Source organism: Lissotriton helveticus, chromosome 2_1 (assembly GCF_964261635.1).
Source record: "Lissotriton helveticus chromosome 2_1, aLisHel1.1, whole genome shotgun sequence".
In the NCBI taxonomy this organism is placed as follows: Eukaryota; Metazoa; Chordata; class Amphibia; order Caudata; family Salamandridae; genus Lissotriton; species Lissotriton helveticus.
The window spans coordinates 5,675,227-5,700,763 of record NC_136059.1 but is presented as its reverse complement, the minus strand read 5'-3'; the positions used below and the strand labels follow the sequence as shown (position 1 = coordinate 5,700,763).

The following is a 25,537-nucleotide window of genomic DNA, read 5'->3' as shown; positions in this document are numbered from 1 at the left end:
CCCCCCTATGCGCAGAATGCTACTGCACCTCCGCAACCTTTAGTTGTGCAACCTCCGGTTGTTGTGCCTCAGGTTCTTCCACAACCGCCAGCTCCTTTTCAGTTGGCTCCTACTGCTACGGCTCAGCCTCCTCATGGGCCGCTGTCTTTGCTACCTGCTCCCTCTGTACTTCCTACGACTTTGCCTACTGCATCAACTACCTCTTCTGATGTTCCTCCTGTTATTGCCTCTGCGTCTGCATCTGCATCTGCTTTGCCTCACTCTGCTTTTCCCCCTGTTCTTTCGACGACTTCTCCTTCTGTTCGACAGAGAATGACTGACACTGTTGCCAGTCTCCTGTCCCCTCTTTTTGGGGCAGCAAGTATGACCCCTGTTTCAACGCACAAACAGTTGCGTAGTCAACTGCCCGACTCTAAAGAGCGGGAAACATTGGATTATTTGGCACATAAATGGGTTACAGACCCCACAAGATATGAGCTAGAGTCTGTTATGGATGTTTTCCATCAGTGGGAAGCACCGAAGCAAAGATACGTTTTTGATAAAATGTGTACTTTTCTTTGTGAGGATTTGGAGGATAATGATTTGGAGCCCAATCCACCTGAGTTGTGCCGTGTACGGTTCGAGTTTGCAAAAGGAACGATTGTGGGTTCTGATGTTGAAAGAGCAATTGCGACCTTGTTGTCATTTAGGAGGGAGACTGTCTCTCGGTCGTTGTTTGAACCTGATCCCTCTGTTAGAAGGAAAGCGAGACAGTACCCAATGAGAGAGGTTCCTCCGGTATGGAAGGAAGAAATACCTGCTGGTGCAAATAATAACCCCCCAGCTGTGCCAGCACATTTTCAGCGTGTTTTTGTACATGTTCCTTGGAAGCGAGCTGAAGTCTTGGCTCTTAAGCAGACTTTGCCTGACACCCGTAAAAATCCTGCAGGGTATTATAAGGAACTATCTCAGACTGCAGACTCATGTGTTATGAATCTAGCTGACATCGACATGTTATTTGGAAATGTGGTTCCACAGCCTTTGTGGGGAGTGATTCGTCATACTGATCATGCGCAAGAGTTAGGTGATACCTGGGTTAATATTGCACCACAAGTTGGTGGTGCTAAACCTGAGCCTTTAGTTGCAGAACTCCCTGGTAAAATCGTTACTTACATGAAGACTTTAATGCCTGCTATGCGAGTGAATTGGGACAAATTGTCTGCATGTAAGCAGAAGAAAGAGGAAACCGTGTCTGCTTTCTTCACTAGGTTTGAGGAGACTTTTATCGACCACAGTGGTCAAGATATGAGTACAGAAGGTGGTCAACGGTTGTTCGTTGACAAGTTCGTACATAATTTGCTTCCTGAGTTGTGTAAAAAATTGAAAGATTCAGAGAGTTCTTGGGCCGTTTCCTCATCAGCACAGATATTGGCTACTGCACAGTATTATGAAAATAGAGATAAGGACGAAAAAGATAGAGCAGACAAGAAAACTAAAGAGTTAAAAACGAAGGTTCTTTTACAGCAAGCGTATCCGCCTCGTGGTGGCCAGCGCAATTATCAGCAACCTCAGCAATTTCAGAGAAACTCGCAAAGGTTCGAGTTTTCTCAACTACGTTTTCCTGTAGGCCCTAATCAGTGTGCATATTGCAAAGAAGAAGGTCATTTTAAAAGTAGTTGCCCTGCTTTGTTACAGCATATGAATGGTGTTTCTAGCGCACGAGGTCGAGGTGCTCCACAAGCGCCTAGAGGTAGAGGACGTGGAAATTTCCCCCAGAACGCGCGTTCTTTTCCGTCTCAGAATTCAATGAATAGTTTTGATCAAAGGAATAACGCGTCTGGTAGGACACCTCAATACTATGCTGATGACTACTATACAGAAGATGAGAATATGCAAGGTAATGATTGCTAGGACAGCCATAGACAAAGAGAGGGAGTTGTTTCAGTTCGAGTGGATCAGAGTGGACCTTATGTTGAGGTGATTACATCATGTGTGTCAGAGCCTTTTCTGTTGGATACTGGTGCTACAAAGAGTTCTATTATACACTCTAAACTCCCTGGCGCACCTTTGTCTGGCGAAATGAATGTTTCAGTAGGTTTTTCTGGCGCCCCGGTTAGGAACCCGATTTCTAGTCCTATATCCCTTTCTGTTAGACCTTATGAATTGGAAGCACCCCTTATCTTGACAACGGGTTGTGGTGAAAACTTGTTAGGATTGGATCTGTTAAAAAGATTGTATGCAACCTTGTATTGTTCTCCTTCAGGAGTACAGCTTACACTGGGTAAGAAAGTGGTCTCCTCAATGTATTTGTCGAAGAATAAACTTCCGACAGAATTGTTATCTCTTCCTGATATTCTTTGGGCTACTGGCCCTAATGATGTGGGTCTTTTGGAAATACCGCCATATGTGGTGACATTGAAAGCGAATGTTAAAATGCCACGCATTCCCCAATACAAGATCTCTAATGAAGGTGAGAAAGCGTTGCTAGCGATCATTTATGATTTGATTGAAAAAGATGTAATTGAAGAAACACGAGGCAACGTTTGCAATAGTCCTGTTTTGCCTGTTTTGAAGCGCACTGACCCTTCCCAGCCACCTGTTTACAGATTTGTAATTGATCTTAGAGAGGTGAATAAAATAGTTGTGCCACAATTTCCAGTTGTCCCTGATATCACTGCCTTATTAACGATGATTCCAGCTTCCGCCACTTGGTTCTCAGTGATTGACCTGAAAAATGCCTTTTTCAGCATCCCAATTGCCGAGGAGAGTAGGGATATTTTCGGCTTCTGTTTAGGAGGACGAAGCTTCCGGTTCAAACGCGCTCCCCAAGGCTATTGTGAGAGTCCATCGATATATAGTCAGGCTTTAAAAACACAGCTTGATACGATTGTTCTACCTGATGGCGCTACCCTTATTCAGTACGTTGACGATTTGCTAGTCGCTGCAGATACTGAGGAAATTTGTAAAGAAGCAACATTGTCATTGTTACGTCATTAGTCTGATTTGCATCACAAAGTATCCCTTTCGAAGTTACAATATTGTCGACAAGAAGTGACCTACTTAGGTCATCTCTTATCGAAGGAGGGAAGGAAACTGACCCCAGAAAGAATTCAGGCAATTGCAAAATTGAGTGTGCCAAGGACACAGAAAGAAGTGCGTGCTTTCTTGGGTATCACGTCATATTGCAGGCAATGGATACCGAATGTTTCTTTACTGGCCAAACCTTTGATAGCATTGACCTGTAAAGATACACCGAATCCCCTTCCATGGTCTGAGGATTGTCAGAAAAGTTTTACAGAATTGCGTGATGCATTGTGTTCGGCTCCTGTGTTGGGTACCCCCAACTACAGTAAGCCTTTTACACTGTATGTCCATGAGAAAGAAGATTGTGCATTGTCAGTGTTGACACAGTCTTTTGGGGACAAGCAACGTCCATGCGCGTATTTTTCGTCGACTTTGGATCCGGTAGCTAGAGCGTTGCCGAGTTGTTTGAGAGCCACAGCGGCAGCAGCTGTTTCTATTCGGCAGTCTGCTGGGTTAGTGATGAATAATATGTTAATTGTAATGGTGCCACATGCAGTGGACATTTTGTTAAACAGGACCAAGACACAGCACTTAACTAGTGCTCGATTGTCAGGTTACGAGTTGACACTTTTAGCGAGTCATGTGCACATAAAAAGATGCAACACGTTGAATCCAGCTACGTTGTTGCCGATTGTAGCAGAAACAGATGTTTCTGAACAGCATGATTGTTTTCTGAAAACAGAGGAAGAAACGAAAGGGAGAGATCTTAGGGACCTCCTGTTTTCTGAAAACAGAGGAAGAAACGAAAGGGAGAGATCTTAGGGACACTCCTCTTGTGAAGTGTGATGGTACCTTATGGGTGGATGGTTCATGCTTCAAGCTTCCGAATGGTGATACGACTTTGCATATGCTGTTACGACTTTGCATACGATTGTTGAAGCTGCACGTATTCCACATAATTCAGCTCAAGCAGCAGAGTTGATAGCACTTACAAGAGCGTGTGTGTTATCAAAAGGAATGAAAGTGACCATATATACTGACAGCTAGTATGCATTTGGTGTGGCCCATAGTTTTGGCCGATTGTGGAAAGAACGTGGATTTCTGACCTCGCATGGAGCCAAGATACAGCATGGTCAGTTGGTGAATGAGCTTCTTGAGTCACTTACCTTGCCGTTGCAAGTCGTGATTGTGAAATGCAGTGCACATAAGAAGGTTACTGATGATGTTGGTCGTGGCAATGCATTTGCTGATGAAGTCGCGAAAGAAACAGCAAGCGATGTGATGAGTCGAATGTATGTTGCGGGCCCTGCGAGATGGGTTGGTGACATTGGAATGTGTGAAGATACGTTAGAGAGTGTGAAGTCTATTCAAGCTGAAGCTACAGAGAAAGAACTGAGTGTGTGGAGAGAAAGTACGGGTAAATTGGATGCAAATGGTTGTTGGGTTGAATTGTCAGAGCATCAGCGATGGTTGTTACCCGATGCATATGTGCTTGCAGTGGTTACAATGGCCCATCGAATGGCTCACATCAGTGTGAAAGGGATTTGTAAGTTGTTGGCTCCAGTATGGCAAAATGCTAGAATCCCAAAATGCGCAGAGAATGTGGTCAAGAATTGCAGGGTGTGCTTGAAATACAATCCTGGTAGGGGAACCCCAACTCCAGCTGGTCATTTTGCGCCTCCAACGTACCCGTTCGAGGTATTGCAGCTAGATTTCATCCACATGGAAAGGTGCAACAATCTGAAATACGTACTCGTTGTTGTCTGTGCCTTTTCGAGATGGGTAGAAGCATATCCCTTGAAGGACAACACTGCCATGTCCACAGCTAAAGCGCTTGTCAAAGAATTCTTCCCCAGATTCGGGTTGCCGAGAATGGTCTGGAGTGATAATGGGAGTGAGTTTGTGGGTCGAGTGATGAAGAAAGTATGTGAAGGGTTAGGAATCCAGCAAAAATTCCACGCTGCAAATCAACCCCAATCAGCTGGACTAGTAGAGTGCTATAATGGCACGTTAAAACTGAAACTGGCCAAGATACAAGCAAGCTCTGGCCTTAAATGGCCCGATGCCTTACCATTAGCACTTCTATCGACAAGAATGACTGTGCATTCACGAGTGGGACTTAGTCCATATGAAATCGTGTTCGGCCGCCCGGCCAACATATGGGGAGTGCCTAGACCGACGAAATTCAGTGAAATTGAACACCCTGTACTGCTTTATTATTTGTATGATCTGACGGCTAAATTGCGTGTTTTACACCAACAGGTTCACGATTCTCTGCCTCAGGTTTCTGAAGATCCAGGTCACACTATCAATCCTGGTTCGTGGATTTTGGTGAAAATTTTCCAGCGGACAAAGAACGATCAGCCCCGCTGGACAGGCCCCTACCTAGTCCTGCTATCAACAAGATCCGCCGTGCGAGTGGAAGGGAAAAAGAACTGGATCCACGGCGTACACTGCAAGAGGGTTCCTTTGCCTCTGCCGTACGACCGATGGGTCCAGGAGGGTATTGCTGACTCTGAGACTGAGACTGTGCCTCGTTTTCTGCCTTTCAGCAATGCACGTGTATAAGGAACAATTTCTGAACGTGAAAGTGACAATCTTTTGCAGGAAGCTGTGCCACCGTCAATTCGATTGGACACTACCGAGCCTGAACTCTTGTTCCAAGACCAGACATTACCTGGAAAGAGACGTTACAACCTGAGGCCGAGAACTATGGACTAATAAAAAAAAAAATTCTTTCCTCTGCTATTTTTTTGAAAGTGCAGCTCCCTCATCGGAGAAACTTTTTTTATTTAGTTTTTCGAACCACCATCCGGGTTCAGCTGTAGGGTCGTGGTTGCCGAAGTCTTTGGAGTGCAGCCGAAGACGTTAGGTCAACGGTTCTGGTTGGTCTAAGGGAGTTGCCCTGGACTGACAGAAGCATTCCTTAGCATAGAACACCCTACCATCGCGAGCAGCAATTAGAGAGGATGGAGTTTTTCGAGATGGAGAGACCTGCCAAAGAGATGAGCCTTAAAGCTAAAATTTGTAGAATGATGACCAAGAAACGTTTTTTGTTATTATGCATTTTCATGTTGTTTAGTGTAATGATATTTTTAATAGGATATTTTTTATTCTCTTTTCAAGTGACATTTGCACCCACAGCACAGCCCATGCCTCCTTCTACTGTTTCCTCACATTCTTTTCACCCTTTACCTGAACATGAGTCCGCTAGGAGATTAGAGTTTATCAATAACTCCTTCGTTCAGCTTTTGCACCAACACCAATTAGTAGTGAACACAACTAACTGTTGGGTGTGTGGTCTTATGCCTCACACTACTGATAAAGGTATCCCTTACCTGGTCCTGCCTTTCAGCCATAATGGTTCTGTGTGGGCATACAGAACGATGTTTATCTACGCACATGAAGTCAACCCCCTACGTTCTGTGAAAGACAATCCAAAGAATAGGTCTCCGGTTAAGGGAATAGTAGATATGATTAGGGAAGATACTTCCTATGAGACTATCCCGAGAGATGAGACACTAGCATATATTGGATGGAACGTGATCGGATACGGAGTTACTCTGAGTGGGAAACAGCAAGCTAAGAGATCCTCCCCGATTTGGATTGTACCCCATCAGGGTCACCTATGTCTGCAAGGTAATGGCAAGAATCCCAGAGATCAGTTAGGAAAGAGTATCTGCACGGAAACATATGTCTTTGCATCTCAGACTTCCCCTTCGTTCCTAGCAGCTAAGGGTACCTATTTCATCTGTCATGATAGAGCCTACACATGGTTGCCCCCTGACTTCTCGGGCACATGTTTTGTTTCGTTCCAGTTGCCTCCCACCTACACAGCTGCGGCAGATTACCATAAGACAAGGATAGTTAGAGGTGTCTTCAGTAAAGAAGACACTGCAGGACAAGAATTTGGAGACTTCTTTAAGGGTTTTCTGCCGTTTTGGGGACCTATGGTTAACAGCAGGAACATAAGGAAACTGACGAGGGTGGTTGAGTCCACCGGAGTTGAAACTGCCGGTGCCCTTAGTAACTTGACTGCTGAGCTCCAGTCGGATCGCCTTATGACCCTTCAGAACAGGGTTGCGCTAGATGTCATACTTGCAGACCGAGTTGGGGTATGTAAAGTGATCCAATGAGTTGCTGTGTTTTCATTCCAGATAACGCTCCAACAGTGTACTGGGCCATCTCTAAACTACACAAGATCTCTGAATCTATTCATGTGGATAAAGGAGATTGGTCGTTGATGGGGTGGTTCTGGGAACTGATATCCGCCTGGGGATGGAAGATTCTGATGGTCATTGGGATGATCTTAGCCATCCTTTTCCTGTTCTGTCTGTGCGTACAGTGTGCTCCTGCTATATGTGGCCTCTGTGCTACATCGTGTGTAAGGAAACCTATATCAAGGGACGAGCTAAGTAATAGGTTGATGCTACAGCAACATCTCAATGATTTTAGGAATAAAGACCTGGACTCAGATTAGCGTGAGTGTAGGTTAATTGCCTATGTAAGGGCAAAAGGAGGGTCTGTGGTACTGAAAATTCTGGACCCGTGTCATAAACATCGTCGTACCATGACGATTTTGGTATCAGCGGACCGAGAATGACGAGTATACTATGTACGAGCATTCTCGTCGCATTCGAGTGGCGAGATCACCCTGAAACCAGGGATCTCGCTCTGAACCTTCGGGTTCCATTTTGTATATGAGAGCCATTTTGTGGTTGCCCTCACATAGGCCGATGACTAAAGCCAAAAACAAGTCTGAAGGACACGTACACCTTTGCTGACTTCTCTATGACCTGGGCAAGCTGACTCCACTGCCTGAAGCCAAACCTGTTCGGTCAGTTCCTTTCCCAGTGGCCGATCAAGATTAGATCAAGGCACGGCATACCATAACCCCTTCATCGCACACAAATCCACGCCTAATCTTACACACACCTGTCTCTGTTTCTTACTTTATGACCTGCTTTACGAGGAGGAGGTGCCCGATTCTATTAGGGGTCCGTCGATATCTGATGAAAAATGTTGGGCCTTGCCGGGTAATTGATTGTGGGCTGGACAAACTGAAAATAAGCTTGTCATCATGATTCTGCTTTTTCTTTGTCATCAAAATATGTGAATGGTCAACTGTAAAATAAGGAATGTTTGCCTAAAGCATAATATTTTGTATAAAAGGGATGGCTAGGGGGGAGGAGCCAAGCTCGCGTCCGAGATGGCCGCGTTTTAGCTCGGCTCCGATCACTCTCCTGCCTGCAACAAATATCCTGTACTTTATCCTGCCCCGGGAAGTATTCCACGATGTGCAGTGGAACGACGATAACTCACAGGCACTTACCGTTTGCTCCGGTGATTCCTGGGTGTCACGGATCCTGAGTTACGCCACTGTCTGCTTCGGGGCCTCCGGAGCGGCCGGGCCTGGCACTCCATGGCGGCGCCCGGGCTGGACGGGGCGCGGTGGCCGGCCCTTGGTGGTGGTGTGGAGTCGGTCGGAGGGGCCGATGTGCTAATAGACCGATTGCGGCCTCCCGGGCCTGGTCCGGCGGTCCTGCGGCCTGGTGTTGGGGAGCTGACTTCCATGGACGGGGTTAACCGTACATCTGGCTCGTCTCCCCTTTGTTCTCCGGCCCGGCCATTTTGAGTTCCTCCGCCCGGACTCGGAGAACGGTGCCGGCGGCGTGTGGGGTGCCGGCGCATCGCCTTCTTCTGGTGGCTCCCCTTCCTGCCCTGGTGGCACTTCCGCTGGTGGTTGCCGGTGTCCTGTTTTGCCCCGCTGATATCCGGGCGGGGGTCGGTGTTTGCAGCGGCCCCGCCGGGCTTCTAAGATGGCGGCCGGCCCCATGATTCTCGGCCTTGCGGGGACCGGCGATGCGGGTCCGCCGCGCGGCACGTTTGCTGAATACTGTGAAGGTGAGCCTACGCTTCGCGACATCCTCGCCGCCCTGCGCTCCTGGGGGGCACCCATGACCGCGCCTACTGCTATCCTGGAGGGGGGTCCCTTTGTTGGGCCTGCCGGACCCCCCTCGGTTTGTGCGGCTTCATCTCTGTTGTGTGCTGCTGGAACTTTCCTTGGGGTCGTGGACCTGGAGGCTGCTGTTGGTGTGGATGTACGGGGGCCCGCTGCCCTTCTTCGTCCTGTGCCTCCCTCTGCTTCGGAGGTTCCCCGGCTGGATCCCGTCTGGACCGACCTCGATGGGTCTCCTTTTCCTCTTTTGCCTCACATGGCCGTACGAAGATCCTGTGACGATGCCGCTGGACCGGCTTTCTCCGTATTCTCATCGGAACTTTGCCTGCTTCGCCTGAAGTGGTTACGGTATTTTCTGGATCATCCGGGTCACGATTGCTACAACTTGAGTGTATTTTTGATTCGACTCCCTGTTATTCACCTCCTGTTTTATGTGATCTGGTTCCTGGTACGCTGGACGATTACAGTTTGCGAAAAACGAGGACAGGGTTGAGCTGATCTTGCCTCTGTGGACTGTTATTTTGTGGTATGGTTGGGTGATCCGTTCATTATTGTATGATTATGCTTGATACGTCTTTACGTTCCTGGAGCTTATCCGTGTGTTTATTATCTTCCCGTGGGCTCTGAGTATTTTCGGGCGGGGGGTGGGAGCTGAAGGGGTTTTGATTCTGTGGCTCCTCTCCCGCTGTTTTTCCCTGTTTTCCCTTCCCCCCTCTTTTTAATCTAAGTGATTCTTTCTTTCTTATATTTCTCTATATTTCGGGCTCTAATTAGGGCGACAGGCACGCTGCTGGGGGGTAGGCCATAGCCTTCTGCAGGGGTGCAGGGTGGGCTGTGCGGGGTGGTGGGGGGGTCTGTTTATTGTATCTTTCCCTGTTCCTCTTTTTGGTTCTATGGCTCTTATGTATCCCCTAATTTCGTGGCGCGGTGTCGGCGCGTAGCCCCCCGGGGTGTTTGTGCTGGCATGGCCCTTTTGGTATGTCTGCTGTCACGGTTTACTACGCATTCATTTCTCCTGTTGCCACTAGTTCCATGTGCCGAATTAGTATTGGGTGCTTTGTTAGCCGTGGGGGGCGTGCACTGACGCTGCGCCCTCACTTTCCCCCTCCCCTTTTTGTAGTCCTCTTCCTCCCCTTTTTTCCCTTTCCCCACCCCATTTTTATTTCTTCCTCCCTTGGGTTGTTGTAACGGAGGGCTTTTAGTTTTGTAAGCGTATTTTTCGCTGTTTTATTATTATGTGCCCTGGTAGTGGTGGGTGGGTGCTGAGCAGCGATTGTGATTGTTCTTGATGTGGGACTCACGTTCTGCCTTTGCCAAAATGTATTGTTCTGTTGGTTTTTTCCTGTATTCGAGACTTCGGCTTGCTCACGGCCCACCACGGCCCTCTGGACCTTACAGATTGACATTATCCTGTGACACCCTTTTTTCTATTATAAAATTAACCTATTTTTATCCTGTCCGTGATGGCGACTCAAAACTTGTTGCCTTTGCCTTTCATATGAGCTATTTAGAAATCCTGTTGTCTCTCCTGTATTGCCTCGTATGTCTCTTTATTGTGGTGGCCGGCCCGGTGGGTTGTAGGCCCGTATCTGTGAGCGCCTTATGTACAATAAAGGTTTTAAAAAAAAAAATTTAAAAAAAAGGGATGGCTAGCTTTGTAAGTTTAAGCAGTCTCCTGAGAATATACACCGTGTTGTACTTCTAGGATATCTGTTACTGGCTGCAGCCAATAAATTCGATCTTTGACTTCACCTAGAAGACTCTGTGTTTCTGTAGTCTGGGACAGGAAGGACTCGAAGTCTTAGGGTGTGTTCCCTGGCACCGCTGGGTTCTTAAAAACCCAGTACTTCAACTGTAAGAGGAAGACCTCTATACTCTACCTTCTTTAGGCGCTCCTGCAGTTCCTTGTTTGAGGGGTGAAGGACTGGCAGTGCAGACTCGGTCTCATCCAATTGGTCTCTCAATTTGCAATGTTCGGGACGCAGTAGGTTTACCTCTGTGCCCCATGCAACCTCAGGGAACCACATGACCTGTCCTGGACTGTATTGGTAAATGTGTGGTGTTCTAAGATGGCCACAAGCGCTAAGGTTAGCGCTGCAGCCTTCCAGCAGTGAGCCTGAGGATTCCAGCACAGCTGAGGTTCGCGCTCTCCCTCAGCTGAGCGCACTTCACCAGGACCGTTAGGCGAGCAGCAGTGCTTGCCTTCTCATCCGTGGCAGCTTTAGAATAGGTTAGAGTGTGTCAGTGTCCGTTTCGTTTTCTCCAGCGGTAGAAAAGCATTTCTCTACGCGTCAGGTGTTTGAAAGAAGCTTTCAAGGAAAAAGGCTTGAGTTGCTTTCTTGAATATGCAGAAGAAATTCCTGACGCATTCCGGAGTGCTTCGTCTCTGACAGGAAGGCCCCAGTCACGCAAGTACCTGTTTAGGGAAACTATTTAGTACACACATCATTGCTACAGAGTATCTAGCTATTGAAAATCTCACTCATAAGAATTCCGTTTCTGGTGGGTTAAAATAATCAAACTACAAATCGTTATTTCAGTTAAGACAAGTCTAGCGTTAGTGGAGATAAACTTACCTGAGGAAACTGTTCCTGAAGGGCATTCTGTGTCCATATATCCACCTGTAAAATCAAAGAAAAGAAAGGGTATTAGATTTACCTACAGCACTAAATAGACAATTAGAGTGTTATAGTCTGTCTAAGAGGAACTAAAATTGTCATTGCTTTTTAGAAGGATATCGCTACGCTCCATTTCACACCATAGTGGAGTTTATGTATTAAACGCATCAATAACCATCAGAAGAGAGGCAATTGCTCAGTCTCTAAGGGTACGTGGTATGAGGGTGTGAAATACATAAATACTAAGCTGTTAAAAAATTGTTTAGATCTTAGTAATTTGTTGTTTGTATTACAGGGTCTAGGAAACAGAAAGAAACAGTGCAAGAAGCAAGATAGAAGTAACAGTACAGAAGACAATAGAAAATAGAAGACAAAGTTGTTTCTTCTCTGTCCCCAACCCCTTCCCCCCTGGATGTTTCTTCATACTTCCAGAAATATTCTTTGGAAGCGTGGAGGTAAACTCAGGGAGGCATGGGGAATAGTCATCATTCTGCTCCTGTGAAGTATCTGGGAAATTTCAATTAAGACTCTGACAACAATTCACTAATCACACAGAGGAGAGCTCTGCCTACCAGGTGGCACGATCATCAGCTTTGCCACCACGCCTGTGGGCGGTTGATGGGACACTTTGCTCGGGTGTCTCAGCTGGATGTACTGTGTGGGAGTCTCCGGGACATCGTCCACATGTTCAGGAAGGTACGTCTCGCCTGTGTGAGAGAAGAGAAAGTCAAATGTATGTCTAGATGTAGGTACTTGTTCTGCATATTGAGAAAAAGTCATTCAGGGAAACTACCAGCACAGACCGATGCAAGTCCTCATGGAGGCATCGAAACAATGTCTCAGAAGAAAAAGAGCATGAATTTTGAGCAACCATACCGTAAAGCTTTATGAGTGGACGGCACTCACTGCTCCACAAACACTAGACCAGGAAGGACCATACATGCTGAATCCGGCACCAGAGGATATGTTTAGAGGTTGGCAAACTGTGAAAGAAGTGTCTTAAAAATCCCTCCACACTCCCTGGCTTCTCTAGCTATGAGGGCTAATGATGGGGGCTGTGAAACAAGGCACCTTCTCACAGCTGAAAACAGTGGGCTTTCCGGATTTAACTGCTGATGGTTATACACGTAAGAACAGGAGGAGGTGGAGCATGGGTTGCAAGTAAACATGAAATAAAACTAAAAAAACAATATTAATGAAAAGGGTGCCCAGGCAAATGTGATACAAAGGCTGATTCAGTCTAACTTCCCACCAAGGCGGTCTGAAAGAGATGGCTAGTGGTAAACAAGAATTTGTCCATCTAATAGTTATGATCTATTTATAGTGAAAGCGGTTCTTCAATCATTTTCAAATTCATGCATGTGGTTTTGTGGATGAGGGAATATGGAAACGAGGCAATGGTGCAAAAAACTAAACCTGAAATTAGCAGACTGTAGTCCCAAACTCCCGTCATTCTTACACTCATCGTTTCGTCACTGTCTCAAAGCTACTGGTTGCTGCAGCTATTTTGGGGAATGATTGAAACATTATAATGAACCTAATCAAAAAGAAGAGATAACATCATGAGAATTGTATTTGAACAGGCTATGAAACTATGTTATTTGTAGTGATTGATATGTTTAAGCGTAGTTTGAATGTTCTTCTCTGCTGTAGGGTTATAAATATCTAATCACGTGAAAAAAACAAGAATTTTGAAGTAATACAAATATGTACATATTTTCTATTAATTTTGTATGCCTACTACAGCCTTGAAAAAGAGGTGTTGCCTCAAAACGCATCAGACTGATCCTTAGAAAAGAATGAATTCGATCTTCTGAAAAGAGGACTAGGCTTTGCTCCTTTGAAACACCTTAATCAACAACAGAATAAAGTTGATTTATTTAGATTTGATCGTAGATTGACACTTAACGATTGTTGACAGGTTGCCAGAACAAAGGTCAAATGTGGAGATTAAAGAGGATAGAAGCGATAAATCTATAAAAGAGTTGGTTGGTACAACCATACTGATGAGCTTGGAGGATGGTACACATATGGCTATCGAAGATCTAGCCACTCAGTTGGAAATAGTTGAACGCATCCAAAGGAAATCGATCTCAAATGCAGGCCTAGAATTACTCCAGAAATACAAACAGATAATGTAATTAATATTGTTTATGAATTGATACTGCAAGATTTTGAGGCATTCACTTATGTAAAACAACATTCACTTTGAATAAAGATGAGTTTGCAGAATTGAAAAGGTTGAAGGAGCAAACCTCAATAATTATCAGACAACAGGCTGATAAGGGGGTAATGTTGTTGTAATGAATTACTCAGATTAGGACATTGAAGCTAATAGGCAGTTAAATAATGTTGAGAACTACATGCCAACCAATGCTTCTGTCATAAAAGAGTCAAACTAACTAAAATTACACATTAATCTGTTGGAATAGCATCATGTTGGATTACTAAATGATGATTGTAGGAGAGAAGGATCGGCTTCTTATAGTTACCCCCACTTTTTGCTGATGTTTTGCTGTTTTTCGACTTTACTCTGGCTGAGGCCCTGCTATCCAGGACCCCAACCTAGCTGCTTACCCCTCTAAAATGATTGCATGTACTTTAGGTACATCGCAGATTGGATTCTGGGGTACCCTTATAAGTCCCTAGTATATGGTATCCTATATACCCAGGGCATAGTTACCGCAGAGGCCGCTCAGGGGCTGCAGCATGTATTATGCCACCCCTGGAAACTGTCAGAACCGTGCCAAGTCCTATATTTAGGGTCCATGATAATCCTTCACCACAGTTCCCTATTTGGGGGTTGATGCAGAGACAGGTGTTAGGCGACAGTCAGCAGGATGGGTGGATTACGCTTCCTGATTGTGCCATTCCGCTCAGGGGGTTAGCGTTCTAGCTATTTTCCTGTAGTCTGCCATTTCACGCGCTTGTTCGTTATGAACGGCGCACTTCAACCGTCATTTGAGAGCAGCAAGACGCGTATGTTAGCGCTCGTCAATTAAGCCTGCTATTAGTCTTTGGTTCCCGCATTTTCAGTAATTCTGTTTATAGTCAGTCCTGGGATATTGTTCTGAGAGGCGTTGTACTTCGTGGCCTCTTCTGTCGCAGCTCCGCATTAGAGAATTCGTGGAGTGCGGCAGAGTCAGCAGCGGCATTTCGTTTCCTCAGGAGTATATTTCCCGGGAAGTGTAACCTCCGCCTTTGAGTCCAGTGAACCTCCGCCTTTGAGTCCAGTGAGATAGGCGGTAAGAGTATCTGTTCTATTCTGACAAAACGATAAATTCAGAGCAGCCAAGGAGTTTTCCTGAAAAGAGCAGCTGGTAAGAGAATCTGTTTTCCAATTCTGACAAAACGATAAATCCAGAGCAGCCAAGGAGTTTCCTGAAAAGAGCAGCTAGTTCCTAAGCAAAGTATTGAAAGAGTAGCAGAACTGCATACAGTGACTTTATTCATTCATAGTGAGCTGAACAAACCAACAGCTAGCATCTAAAAGATTCTACGTTATTCTTGAGAGGGAGAGAGAACCAAGGAGTTTTTTCTCTTTTCCTTACTTCAAGGCGAGAGCAGAAGATTCCAACTAGTAAATAGGAGTATTATCCATATGCATATAGAATACTGTTATTTACCATCTTTATAGACTCTGCAGAACGTCAAGTCTATTCAAGATTGTATATAAACCCCTGCACAAGGAAAGACAATCTACAAGTACTTAAAACTCAACAGAGAGAGGCTAATTCCCACACAGTAACAGGTATTAGTCAAGGGGTGGAAAAAAGATATTTAGAATTAATGCCAATTTTTATAAGAACTGTAGTAATGTTGTGCTAATGTTACAGGTCATCGTCAGTGTTCTGAATACAAGAAATAGCTGAAGAAGACCAGTGAGGCAGTCTCTCTTGTTTGTTATCCACTTCCCCTTTCCCTTCCATTTCTGAGCTTGGAGAAATCCGGGAGCAGGAGTGTTTGGGAATTGGGAATTACTCTACACGAGGTTTCGGTCACCAGCTCCTACGGAATCAGGAAGATTCAGGTACTGCTTCTGACAGAAACCCATGCAAAATGACACAACAGGTCTGCTACAGCAGCCTCTGTAAGGTGGTGTATACACCCATTACTCAGATATAGGTTTCCTATATCTAACTTATCCCTACACCTATGAACCTATCAGTCACCCCTATGGCAAGCCTTACCAATGCTGAAGGCAGGGTGCTGGGTTTTGTGTGAGAGGGTGCCCATGAATGAGCAGAACCCCTCTGCAGCCTTCAAAATCTATCTTCCGGGGTTGTTAGTGATGCAGCCTAGACCATATACTTTTAAGTGCATTATAACATCGCTGTAAATACTAACTTTAAAACGGCTGCACATAACCATGTCCATAACCATGGAATCATACCTCCACACCAGTAACTGGTGAGGGAGGTATGATTCTTCCATGGTAAAACCACTAGTGTGGTGCACCAGGCTACCCCGTACCAGCTTTCCTTAACCCTGGCATCACAAAATGGATGCTGCAGGCACAGACATGAGTCTGGCCTCCTGCTGCTGGACAATAATCCATCAGGGGAGGTCTGGACAATAGGTTTCCTGTCACAGGGAGGTGGCACCACCTCCCAGATAGACTTTAGTGTATTGGGGCTGGGTGGGTGCACTCCAAGAGTACTTTGAAGTCTGCACTGGGGGCACATTTGGTGTCCCTGTGCATAGCCCAGTTCAAACCGGTTGCAGGGGCTACCAGCCCCTGCTCTGGTGCGAAACTGGACAAAGGAAATGGGTGTAGCCACCCGTCTTTCCAGACCCTCCCATAGGTGGGTCTCCAGAGTTTGTCACACCCTTCCTTGGGTATAAAGTAGGAACCTCTGACTACAGGATTTTAGATTTACCTGGACGAAACTCTGATACTGAAACCGGGAACTTTGACTATCTACACGACGCTAGATGACTGAAGAATCTCCCTTGGACTAAAGGAGTTACTCCCCTGCGTGGCAGGCACCAAAGACGCATCTGACCGGTTTGCATCTCTGAAGCTCCCGCCGGACTCCGAAGAATTTGCAACACAGGAGGTGGGTCCCCAGACTTCCAGGAGGTTAACCCGAGCTCCCAGCAAAGCTGAGACCTGTAGACCTCGTGGGGACCGTGGAACCGTAACCCCTGGACACGTACACATTTGCAAGTGCATATTCTTCTTGGCGATCCTTGAGGCTGTGCTTTGGGTTACTCATAGCCCAGACCCAGAGCAGTATTTCCACTGAAGATTGCTGGCCTACACTCCACAAGTGTTCCTTGAGCTGGCCATTTGTGTTTTCTCACAAGGTACCTTTGCGATCCCGGGTCCGTCGACCTGTGGGTCCCTGAGAAGGCAACTTTAACTTTCCTTTGGCTTGCCTGGTTGCTCCAGACGTGCCCTGACTCTCCATCGCTTGGTGAGTCCCCTGGACCTTGCTGTTCCTCTCCGAAGCATCTTTTCTCCTTCTGCGTGGGTTGCTGTTGCCAAGGCTTATTGAGTTCAATCCGAGCACCGATGCCGCAGCACTTGACATCCTTGGTGGGACAGCTCTAATCCAGTTCCTGGTCATCGTCGATGCCTCCTGGCCCTGGTGGCGGCAGAGTCAAGATCCACCTATTCGCAACTGAAGCATCCGACATCGGTGGGCATTCGTCTATCGTGCCCCTGGTCACTGGCAAGTCACCAGACTCTGTCCCCTCTGCTTTCAGGTTCTTCACATCTTTGATCAGGCTTGGATCACTCCGGACACTTTTCTTAATCACAGCAGTAGCACTTTGCAGCAGGTCGCCATTGAAAACGACGACGATTCTCGACACTATTTGAAAACCTATGCACCCGGCTTCCGTGGGTGAGGAAACTCGAGTACTCCGGTGCTCCCATGGGTGTTGACCCTATAACCCTTAAATCTAAAGTGATTTGCTCAAAGCCCTCTCCTAAGTGTCCTTAATCTTTAAAATTCCAACCGCGACTTTCCCCATAAAACCTAACGGAGCTCGCGGCTGTGTTCTCACACCGCCTGGACCTCGTCCCGAACGGTTGCTCCCCCACGCTGCCTGGCTCCTGCTTGCAATCCTTTTTCCAGTGCCCACAGCTGAAGCGTTTTCAAGCAGCCCTCGTGTGTGGTATCGTAGCTCTTGGCTCTGTGCCTTGATAATTGTAGTGGCGCTTATAATAGCAATCAGCCTTCGTGTTAATTGTCATAGCGCTTGTGCTCTGTGAATTGATAATTGTAGTGGCGCTTATAATAGCAATCAGCCTTCGTGTGCATTTTCATAGCGCTTGTGCTCTGTGCCTTGCTAACTGTCTCGCTTAAGTAGCAATCAGCCTTCGTGTGTATTTTCATAGCGCTAGTGCCTGGCTCATTTGGGCAGCGCTTGAACATAACTGCATTTGGTAGCGCTTTTTACATATTCCTAACAGTATTAAGTCCTTAGCGCTTTACCTGCTTTCAGTGCATTCCTTCATAGCTGGCATTGCACTGTGTTGGTTTCGATTCCTACCCCTCCCACCATTTTGTTGTTGTGCTTTCCCCTGCCCCGCCTCCCCGCTACCGCCTCCCAGCTGACCCGCCCACCCACGAACAGAGAGTCCTCCACCTCCAAGAGAAGACTGTGACCGCCTGGACCTCGTCCCGAACGGTTGCTCCCCCACGCTGCCTGGCTCCTGCTTGCAATCCTTTTTCCAGTGCCCACAGCTGAAGCGTTTTCAAGCAGCCCTCGTGTGTGGTATCGTAGCTCTTGGCTCTGTGCCTTGATAATTGTAGTGGCGCTTATAATAGCAATCAGCCTTCGTGTTAATTGTCATAGCGCTTGTGCTCTGTGAATTGATAATTGTAGTGGCGCTTATAATAGCAATCAGCCTTCGTGTGCATTTTCATAGCGCTTGTGCTCTGTGCCTTGCTAACTGTCTCGCTTAAGTAGCAATCAGCCTTCGTGTGTATTTTCATAGCGCTAGTGCCTGGCTCATTTGGGCAGCGCTTGAACATAACTGCATTTGGTAGCGCTTTTTACATATTCCTAACAGTATTAAGTCCTTAGCGCTTTACCTGCTTTCAGTGCATTCCTTCATAGCTGGCATTGCACTGTGTTGGTTTCGATTCCTACCCCTCCCACCATTTTGTTGTTGTGCTTTTCCCTGCCCCGCCTCCCCGCTACCGCCTCCCAGCTGACCCGCCCACCCTCCGCCCCCCTCCACTCTCCATTTATGTCAGATGTCCCAACGCGCAGCGTCCACGCGCTACGGCCTCGCCGAAGGTACGCCAAAGGTAAGCCCGTCTACGCCCGTCCGCGCCTGGACCGCGCCCAGCGCCAGACCCCCTGCCCCTCGCACTGCGCAGCCCCCCCGCATTACCTACGACGCCGCCACCCTCCTAGCCCTTAACCCCGGTCGCGCCCCCAACTGCGTCCATGCCGCTCCTGGACACACCCATGGACCTTTCTCCTGCTACTCCTGCAAATTCACCGGCACCGACAACATCTCCGCTACCACCACAACACAAACCCCTGACCCCAACCACCTACAATGCATCCTTCTCAACACCCGATCAGTCCACAGACACGCCATTGACCTATGGAACCTACTAGACACCATCTCTCCGGACGTCGCCTTCCTTACAGAAACTTGGATGAACGCTTCCTCCGCCCCAGACATCACCATTGCCATCCCGGAAGATTATAAGATCATTCGCAAGGACCGCACCGGCCACACAGGAGGAGGAATCGCTATCGTCCATAAGAAGTCAATCCGCATCTCAACCAGCTCTGACGCCAATCTCACCAACTCTGAACACCTTCACTTCCAGATCCACATCGACCCCAAGACCACACTCAGAGGCACCCTCCTCTACAGACCACCAGGACCCCGCGCAAAATTCAGTGAAGACATCACGGACTTCATCACTCCTCACGCACTCCCCTCCAAAGACTACATCCTTCTGGGAGACCTCAATTTTCACCTTGAAAAGATCAACGACCGCAACACCACCACCCTCTTGGACAATCTCGCCAACCTCGGACTTAAACAACTGGTCACATCCCCCACCCACATCGCAGGTCACACGCTCGACCCCATCTTCACCTCCAGCAATCATGTCTCCTTCAGCCACACTACGGAGCTCCTCTGGACTGACCACAGCTGCGTTCACTTCACCTACAACAAACCAAAACCCACCAACCACCTCCAACCAACTCTGCAAAGAAACTGGAACAAAATCACCACGGACCAGATCTCCGCATCGCTCCTTCTAAACACCCCAGCCCACTCTTCTAACGCAAACGAAGCCGCCACCAACCTCACCCTATGGTTATCCAACACCGCCGACACCTTAGCACCACTGAAGAAACGTCAAAACAAACCTGCCAGCAAGAAGGCCTCATGGTTCAACGATGATCTCAAGAAGTCCAAGAAACTCTGCCGCTCCCTCGAAAAGGCCTGGAAAAAAGACCCAACTACTAGCACCAAGGACGCCTTCAAAAACGCTACCCGCACTCACCACCAACTAATCCGTAAGGCCAAGAAAACAGCATTCAAGGATCGACTTGACAACAACGCCCACAAAAGCAAGGAACTTTTCAACATCGTCAAGGAATTTTCAAATCCCTCGGCCAACTCCAACGACATCACCCCCTCTCAAGCCCTCTGCGACTCCCTAGCTTCATTCTTCCACAACAAGATTGCAGACATCCACAACAGCTTCAACAACCAACCCGGAAACCAACCCACCCTACCTTTTGCTGAACATTCTCCCCCCGTAAACACCCTTAACAACTGGAACCCAATCTCCACTGAGGACACAATCCGCCTGATGAACTCCATCCACTCAGGATCCCCCACAGACCCATGTCCTCACCACATCTTCAACAAAGCAGACTCCGTCATAGCACCGCACCTCCGAGACGTCATCAACAGCTCCCTCAACTCCGCCACCTTCCCGGAAGACTGGAAACACGCTGAACTCACCGCCCTTCTGAAGAAACCCACAGCGGACCCCACCGAACTCAAAAATTACCGCCCCATCTCGCTCCTTCCATTCCCGGCCAAAGTCATCGAGAAAGCTGTCAACAACCAACTCGCCGCCTTCCTCGAAGCCAACAAATCCCTCGACCCCTCACAATCTGGCTTCCGAGCAAAACACAGCACTGAGACCGCCCTCATCGCAGCAACAGACGACATTCGAACTCTGCTGGACAACGGAGACACAGTCGCCCTCATCCTCCTCGACCTCTCTGCAGCATTTGACACAGTCTGCCACAGCACCCTTTTACAACGCCTCAATAACATCGGAATCCAAGGAAAAGCACTTGAATGGATCACCTCTTTCCTCACCGGAAGAACTCAGAAAGTCCGCCTCCCACCATTCAAGTCCGAGGCCACTGAAGTCATCTGTGGCGTACCACAAGGATCCTCACTCAGCCCCACCCTCTTCAACGTATACATGAGCCCCCTCGCGACCATCGCCCGCCAACACAACCTCAACATCATCTCTTACGCGGATGACACTCAACTAATCCTTTCTCTCACCAATGACCCCAGCACCGCCAAAACTAACCTACACGAAGGAATGAAAGAAGTTGCCGATTGGATGAAACAAAGCCGTCTGAAACTGAACTCAGACAAAACAGAAGTCCTCATCTTAGGTACATCCCCCTCTGCATGGGACGACTCCTGGTGTCCGGAAGCCCTCGGAAAGGCACCCATCCCGACAGACCACGCACGGAACTTAGGCATCATACTGGACTCTTCACTCTCAATGAATAGACAAGTCAGCGCCGTATCCTCTTCCTGCTTCAACATTCTTCGCATGCTTAGAAAAACATTTCGCTGGATCCCCACCGAAACAAGGAAAACAGTCACCCATGCTCTGGTCACGAGCCGACTGGACTACGGAAACACCCTCTACGCAGGCACTACCGCTAAACTCCAGAAGAAACTCCAAAGAATCCAAAACGCCTCAGCCAGGATCATATTAGACATCCCACGCAACGAACACATCTCAGGTCACCTTAAGGACCTCCACTGGCTACCCGTCAATAAGAGGATCACTTTCCGACTGCTAACTCACGCACACAAATCACTCTACGACATCGGACCAGAATGCCTCAACTCACGACTGTCCTTCTACACCCCCTCCCGCCAACTACGCTCTTCCAACCAAGCCCTCGCCACTGTACCTCGCATCAACAAGACCACCATGGGCGGCAGATCCTTCTCATACCTGGCTGCTAAAACATGGAACTCACTCCCCGCTTACCTTCGCCTTACCCAGAACCACCTAGCATTCAGAAAGCAACTTAAAACGTGGATATTTGACAAGTAATCTTCCTCCCCTCTCTAAGCGCCTTGGGACCCTCTGGGTATGTAGTGCGCTATATAAATCCTCTGACTTGACTTGACTTGACTGCACACGTCCCCCGTGGGTCCCTGTGTCACTACCTTGGGTGGTTCCTTGTGGTCTCGGTGTTTCTACAGGCTTTAGGCCTTGTGTCTAGTGAAGTCGCAGTTCCTATACCACTTTCTTAATATATGGTTTGGTCTCCCCTTTGGGGCCCATTGTATATTGTGCTATTTACTTAAGTTCTATTGCGTTTATATTGTGTACCTGTCTCTGCAATCTACTAAAGAGATTACTAAAGAGTGTTTTGTAATAAATACATATATTTTATACATATACCTTGTGTGGTTCACCTTTCATTTAGGCATTCAAGAGGTTATTATCTGGTAAACTAAGCTGCTTTACAGTCCTTCAAGAAATAGCCTGAAGGCTGCTCTCCATAGTTACCACTAGATAGCTTTCAATAAAGGTTGTCTTAACCTATCATCAATAAGGTTTGTTTGGACTGGTGCAAGGTCCCCACTAGAATAGTGGACAGCATATGCCAGGCCAACGTCTCATAGTGGGCTGCTGTGGTGGAATAATCTGCACAGTCCGAGCCTCCTGGGCTGCTGTGATGGAATAAACTGCACAGTCCGAGCCTCCTGGGCTGTTTTGTTGGAATAACTTTGCAGTCCGCGCCTCCTGGGATGCTGTGATGGAATAACTTGCACAGTCCCGCCTCCTGGGCTGCTGTGATGGAATAACCTGCACAGTCTGAGCCTCCTGGGATGCTGTGATGGATTAACTTAGACAGTCCGCGCCTCCTGGGCTGCTGTGATGGAATAACGTGGGCAGTCTGAGCCTCCTGTGCTGCTGTGATTGAATAAACTGCACAGTCTAAGCCTCCTGGGCTGCTGTGATCGAATAAACTGCACAATCCGAGCCTCCTGGGCTGCTGTGATGGAATAACCTGCACAGTCTGAGCCTCCTGGAATGCTGTGATGGATTAACTTAGACAGTCCGCTCATCCTGGGCTGCTGTGATGGAATAACCTGGGCAGTCTGAGCCTCCTGGGCTGCTGTGATCGAATAAACTGCACAGTCTAAGCCTCCTGGGCTGCTGTGATCGAATAAACTGCACAATCCGAGCCTCCTGGGCTGCTGTGATGGAACAACCTGCACAGTCCGAGCCTCCTGGCTGCTATGATGGAATAACCTGCACAGTCAGGGCCTCCTCGTCTGCTGTGATGGATTAACTTAGCCAGTCCGCTCATCCTGGGCTGCTGTGATGGAATAATCTGCACAGTCTAAGCCTCCTCGGCTGCTGTGATGGAATAACCTGCACAGTCTGAGCCTTCTAGGCTGCTGTGATGGAATAACTTGCACAGCCTGAATGTCCTGGGCTGCTGTGATGGAGTAAACTGCACAGTCTGAGCCTCCTGGGCTACTGTGATGGAATAACTTGCACAGTCTACGCCTCTTGGGCTGCTGTGATGGAATAACCTGCACAGTCTGAGCCTCCTGAGCTGGTGTGATGGAATAACCTACATAGTCTGCACCTCCTGGGCTGCTGTGATGAAATAACCTGCACAGTCTGAGCCTCCTGAGCTGCTGTGATTGAATAACCTGCACAGTCTTTACCTCCTGGGCTGCTATGATGGAATAAACTGCACAGTCTGAGTCTCCTCGTCTGATGTGATGGAATAAACTGTGCACAGTCTGAGCCTCCTGGGCTGCCGTGTTGGAATAACCTGCACAGTCCAAGCCTCCTCGGCTGCTGGGATGGAATAAACTGCACAGTCAGCGCCTCCTGCGCTGCTGTGATGGAATAAACGGCACGGTCTGAGGTCCTCAGGCTACTAGGAGAGAATAAACTGCACCGTTTGAGCCCGGCCAGCTCCTGAGAAGGAAAAGTTACAGACTGAACCTCTAACAGCGCATGTAACAGAATAGACTGCAGTCTGTGCTCAATCAGCCCCCACCAGTCCTGTAAAAAATAAAATGCACAGTATGAGCCCATCCAGCTCCTGTGATAGAATAAACAGCAGCCAGAGCTTATATCAGTTCCAGTGACAAAGCAACCTCCACACCCGATTCCCATCAGATCCTGTGATAGAATAAACTGCACCGACTCTGCCCCATCAGTTCCAAATATAGAGGTATCCACCCACTGAGCCCCGTCGACTCCTTTAATAGCATAAACTGAAGCCTGAAACTCTATCAGCTTCCGTAACAAAACAACCGCCTCACTCTGAGCCCCATCGGCCCCCAGGAGAATAAACTTCTTGTGATTCAATAGAGAGCACACTCAAAGTATCATCAGATCCAGTGACAGATCAAACTCCAGTTGTGGGCCCGCCTCTGCTCCCAGAGAATAAACTGCACGGTCTAACTAACTGGCTGCGGCACATTTAAACCAAAAGAAAATGTTACCTGCTTCATCGCATTCCATGGCTCTGGAATTAGGAGTAGAACCTCTGTAATAAAGCCTTTCTGAACACCAGTCTGTAAGCTGGAGGCCACTGAGAAGCAGCACACTGTGGACCTGTGAGTAGGAAATAGTCACTGAGGTGTATCTGCACACTGCGGATGTGTGAGCAGAAAGATATAATGTTGAACATCTTTTGAATGATGATTTCTGAGCAGGAAGCCGTCACTGAAGGGTATCTGCAGACTCAGGGTCTGTGAGCAGGAAGCAGTCACTGAGGAGTTTTTGCAAACCATGGGTCTGTGAGCAGGAAGCAGTCACTGAGTGTGTCTGCTGTCACTGAGTGGTATCTGCAGTCACTGAGGGGTATCTGCTGTCACTGAGGGGTGTCTGCAGTCACTGAGGGGTGTCTGCAATCACTGAGGGGTATCTGCAGTCACTGAGGGTGTCTGCTGTCACTGAGGGTGTCTGCTGTCACTGAGGGGTATATGCTGTCACTGAGGGGTGTCTGCTGTCACTAAGGGGTGTCTGCTGTCACTGAGGGTTATCTGCTGTCACGAGGGGTGTCTGCTGTCACTAAGGGGTGTCTGCAGTCACTGAGGGTGTCGGCTGTCACTGAGGGATGTCTGCTGTCACTGAGGGGTATCTGCAGCCACTGAGGGGTATCTGCTGTCACTGAGGGGTATTTGCAGTCACTGAGGTGTATCTGCTGTCACTGAGGGGTATCTGCAGTCACTAAGGGGTGTCTGCTGTCACTGAGGGGTATCTGCCGTCACTGAGGGGTATCTGTCACTGAGGGGTGTCTGCTGTCACTGAGGGGTATCTGCTGCCACTGAGGGGTGTCTGCAGTCACTGAGGGGTGTCTGCAGTCACTGAGGGGTATCTGCTGTCACTGAGGGGTATCTGTCACTGAGGGGTGTCTGCTGTCACTGAGGGGTATCTGCTGTCACTGAGGGGTATCTGCAGCCACTGAGGGGTATCTGCTGTCACTAAGGGGTGTCTGCTGTCACTGAGGGGTGTCTGCAGTCACTGAGGGGTATCTGCTGTCACTGAGGGGTGTCTGCAGTCACTGAGGGGTGTCTGCAGTCACTGAGGGGTGTCTGCTGTCACTGAGGGGTGTCTGCAGTCACTGAGGGGTGTCTGCAGTCATTGAGGGGTGTCTGCAGTCACTGAGGGGTGTCTGCAGTCACTGAGGGGTGTCTGCTGTCACTGAG

At 48.0% G+C, this 25,537-nt stretch overlaps 1 protein-coding gene across 1 annotated transcript in view; it reads right to left on the bottom strand.

Annotated features, from left to right (window-relative positions):
• LOC144817662 (uncharacterized) overlaps window positions 1-25,122 on the bottom strand; it is a 57,046-nt gene extending 31,924 nt beyond the window's left edge. The window contains exons 1-3 of the mRNA XM_078674390.1: window positions 24,329-25,122; window positions 12,153-12,287; window positions 11,539-11,583 (exon numbers count right to left, since the gene is read on the bottom strand). Coding sequence (XP_078530516.1) covers window positions 11,539-11,583; window positions 12,153-12,287; window positions 24,329-24,347 — 199 coding nt within the window. The 5' untranslated portion in view covers window positions 24,348-25,122. The remainder of the gene's footprint in view (window positions 1-11,538; window positions 11,584-12,152; window positions 12,288-24,328) is intronic.
• Window positions 25,123-25,537: the final 415 nt, after the last annotated feature.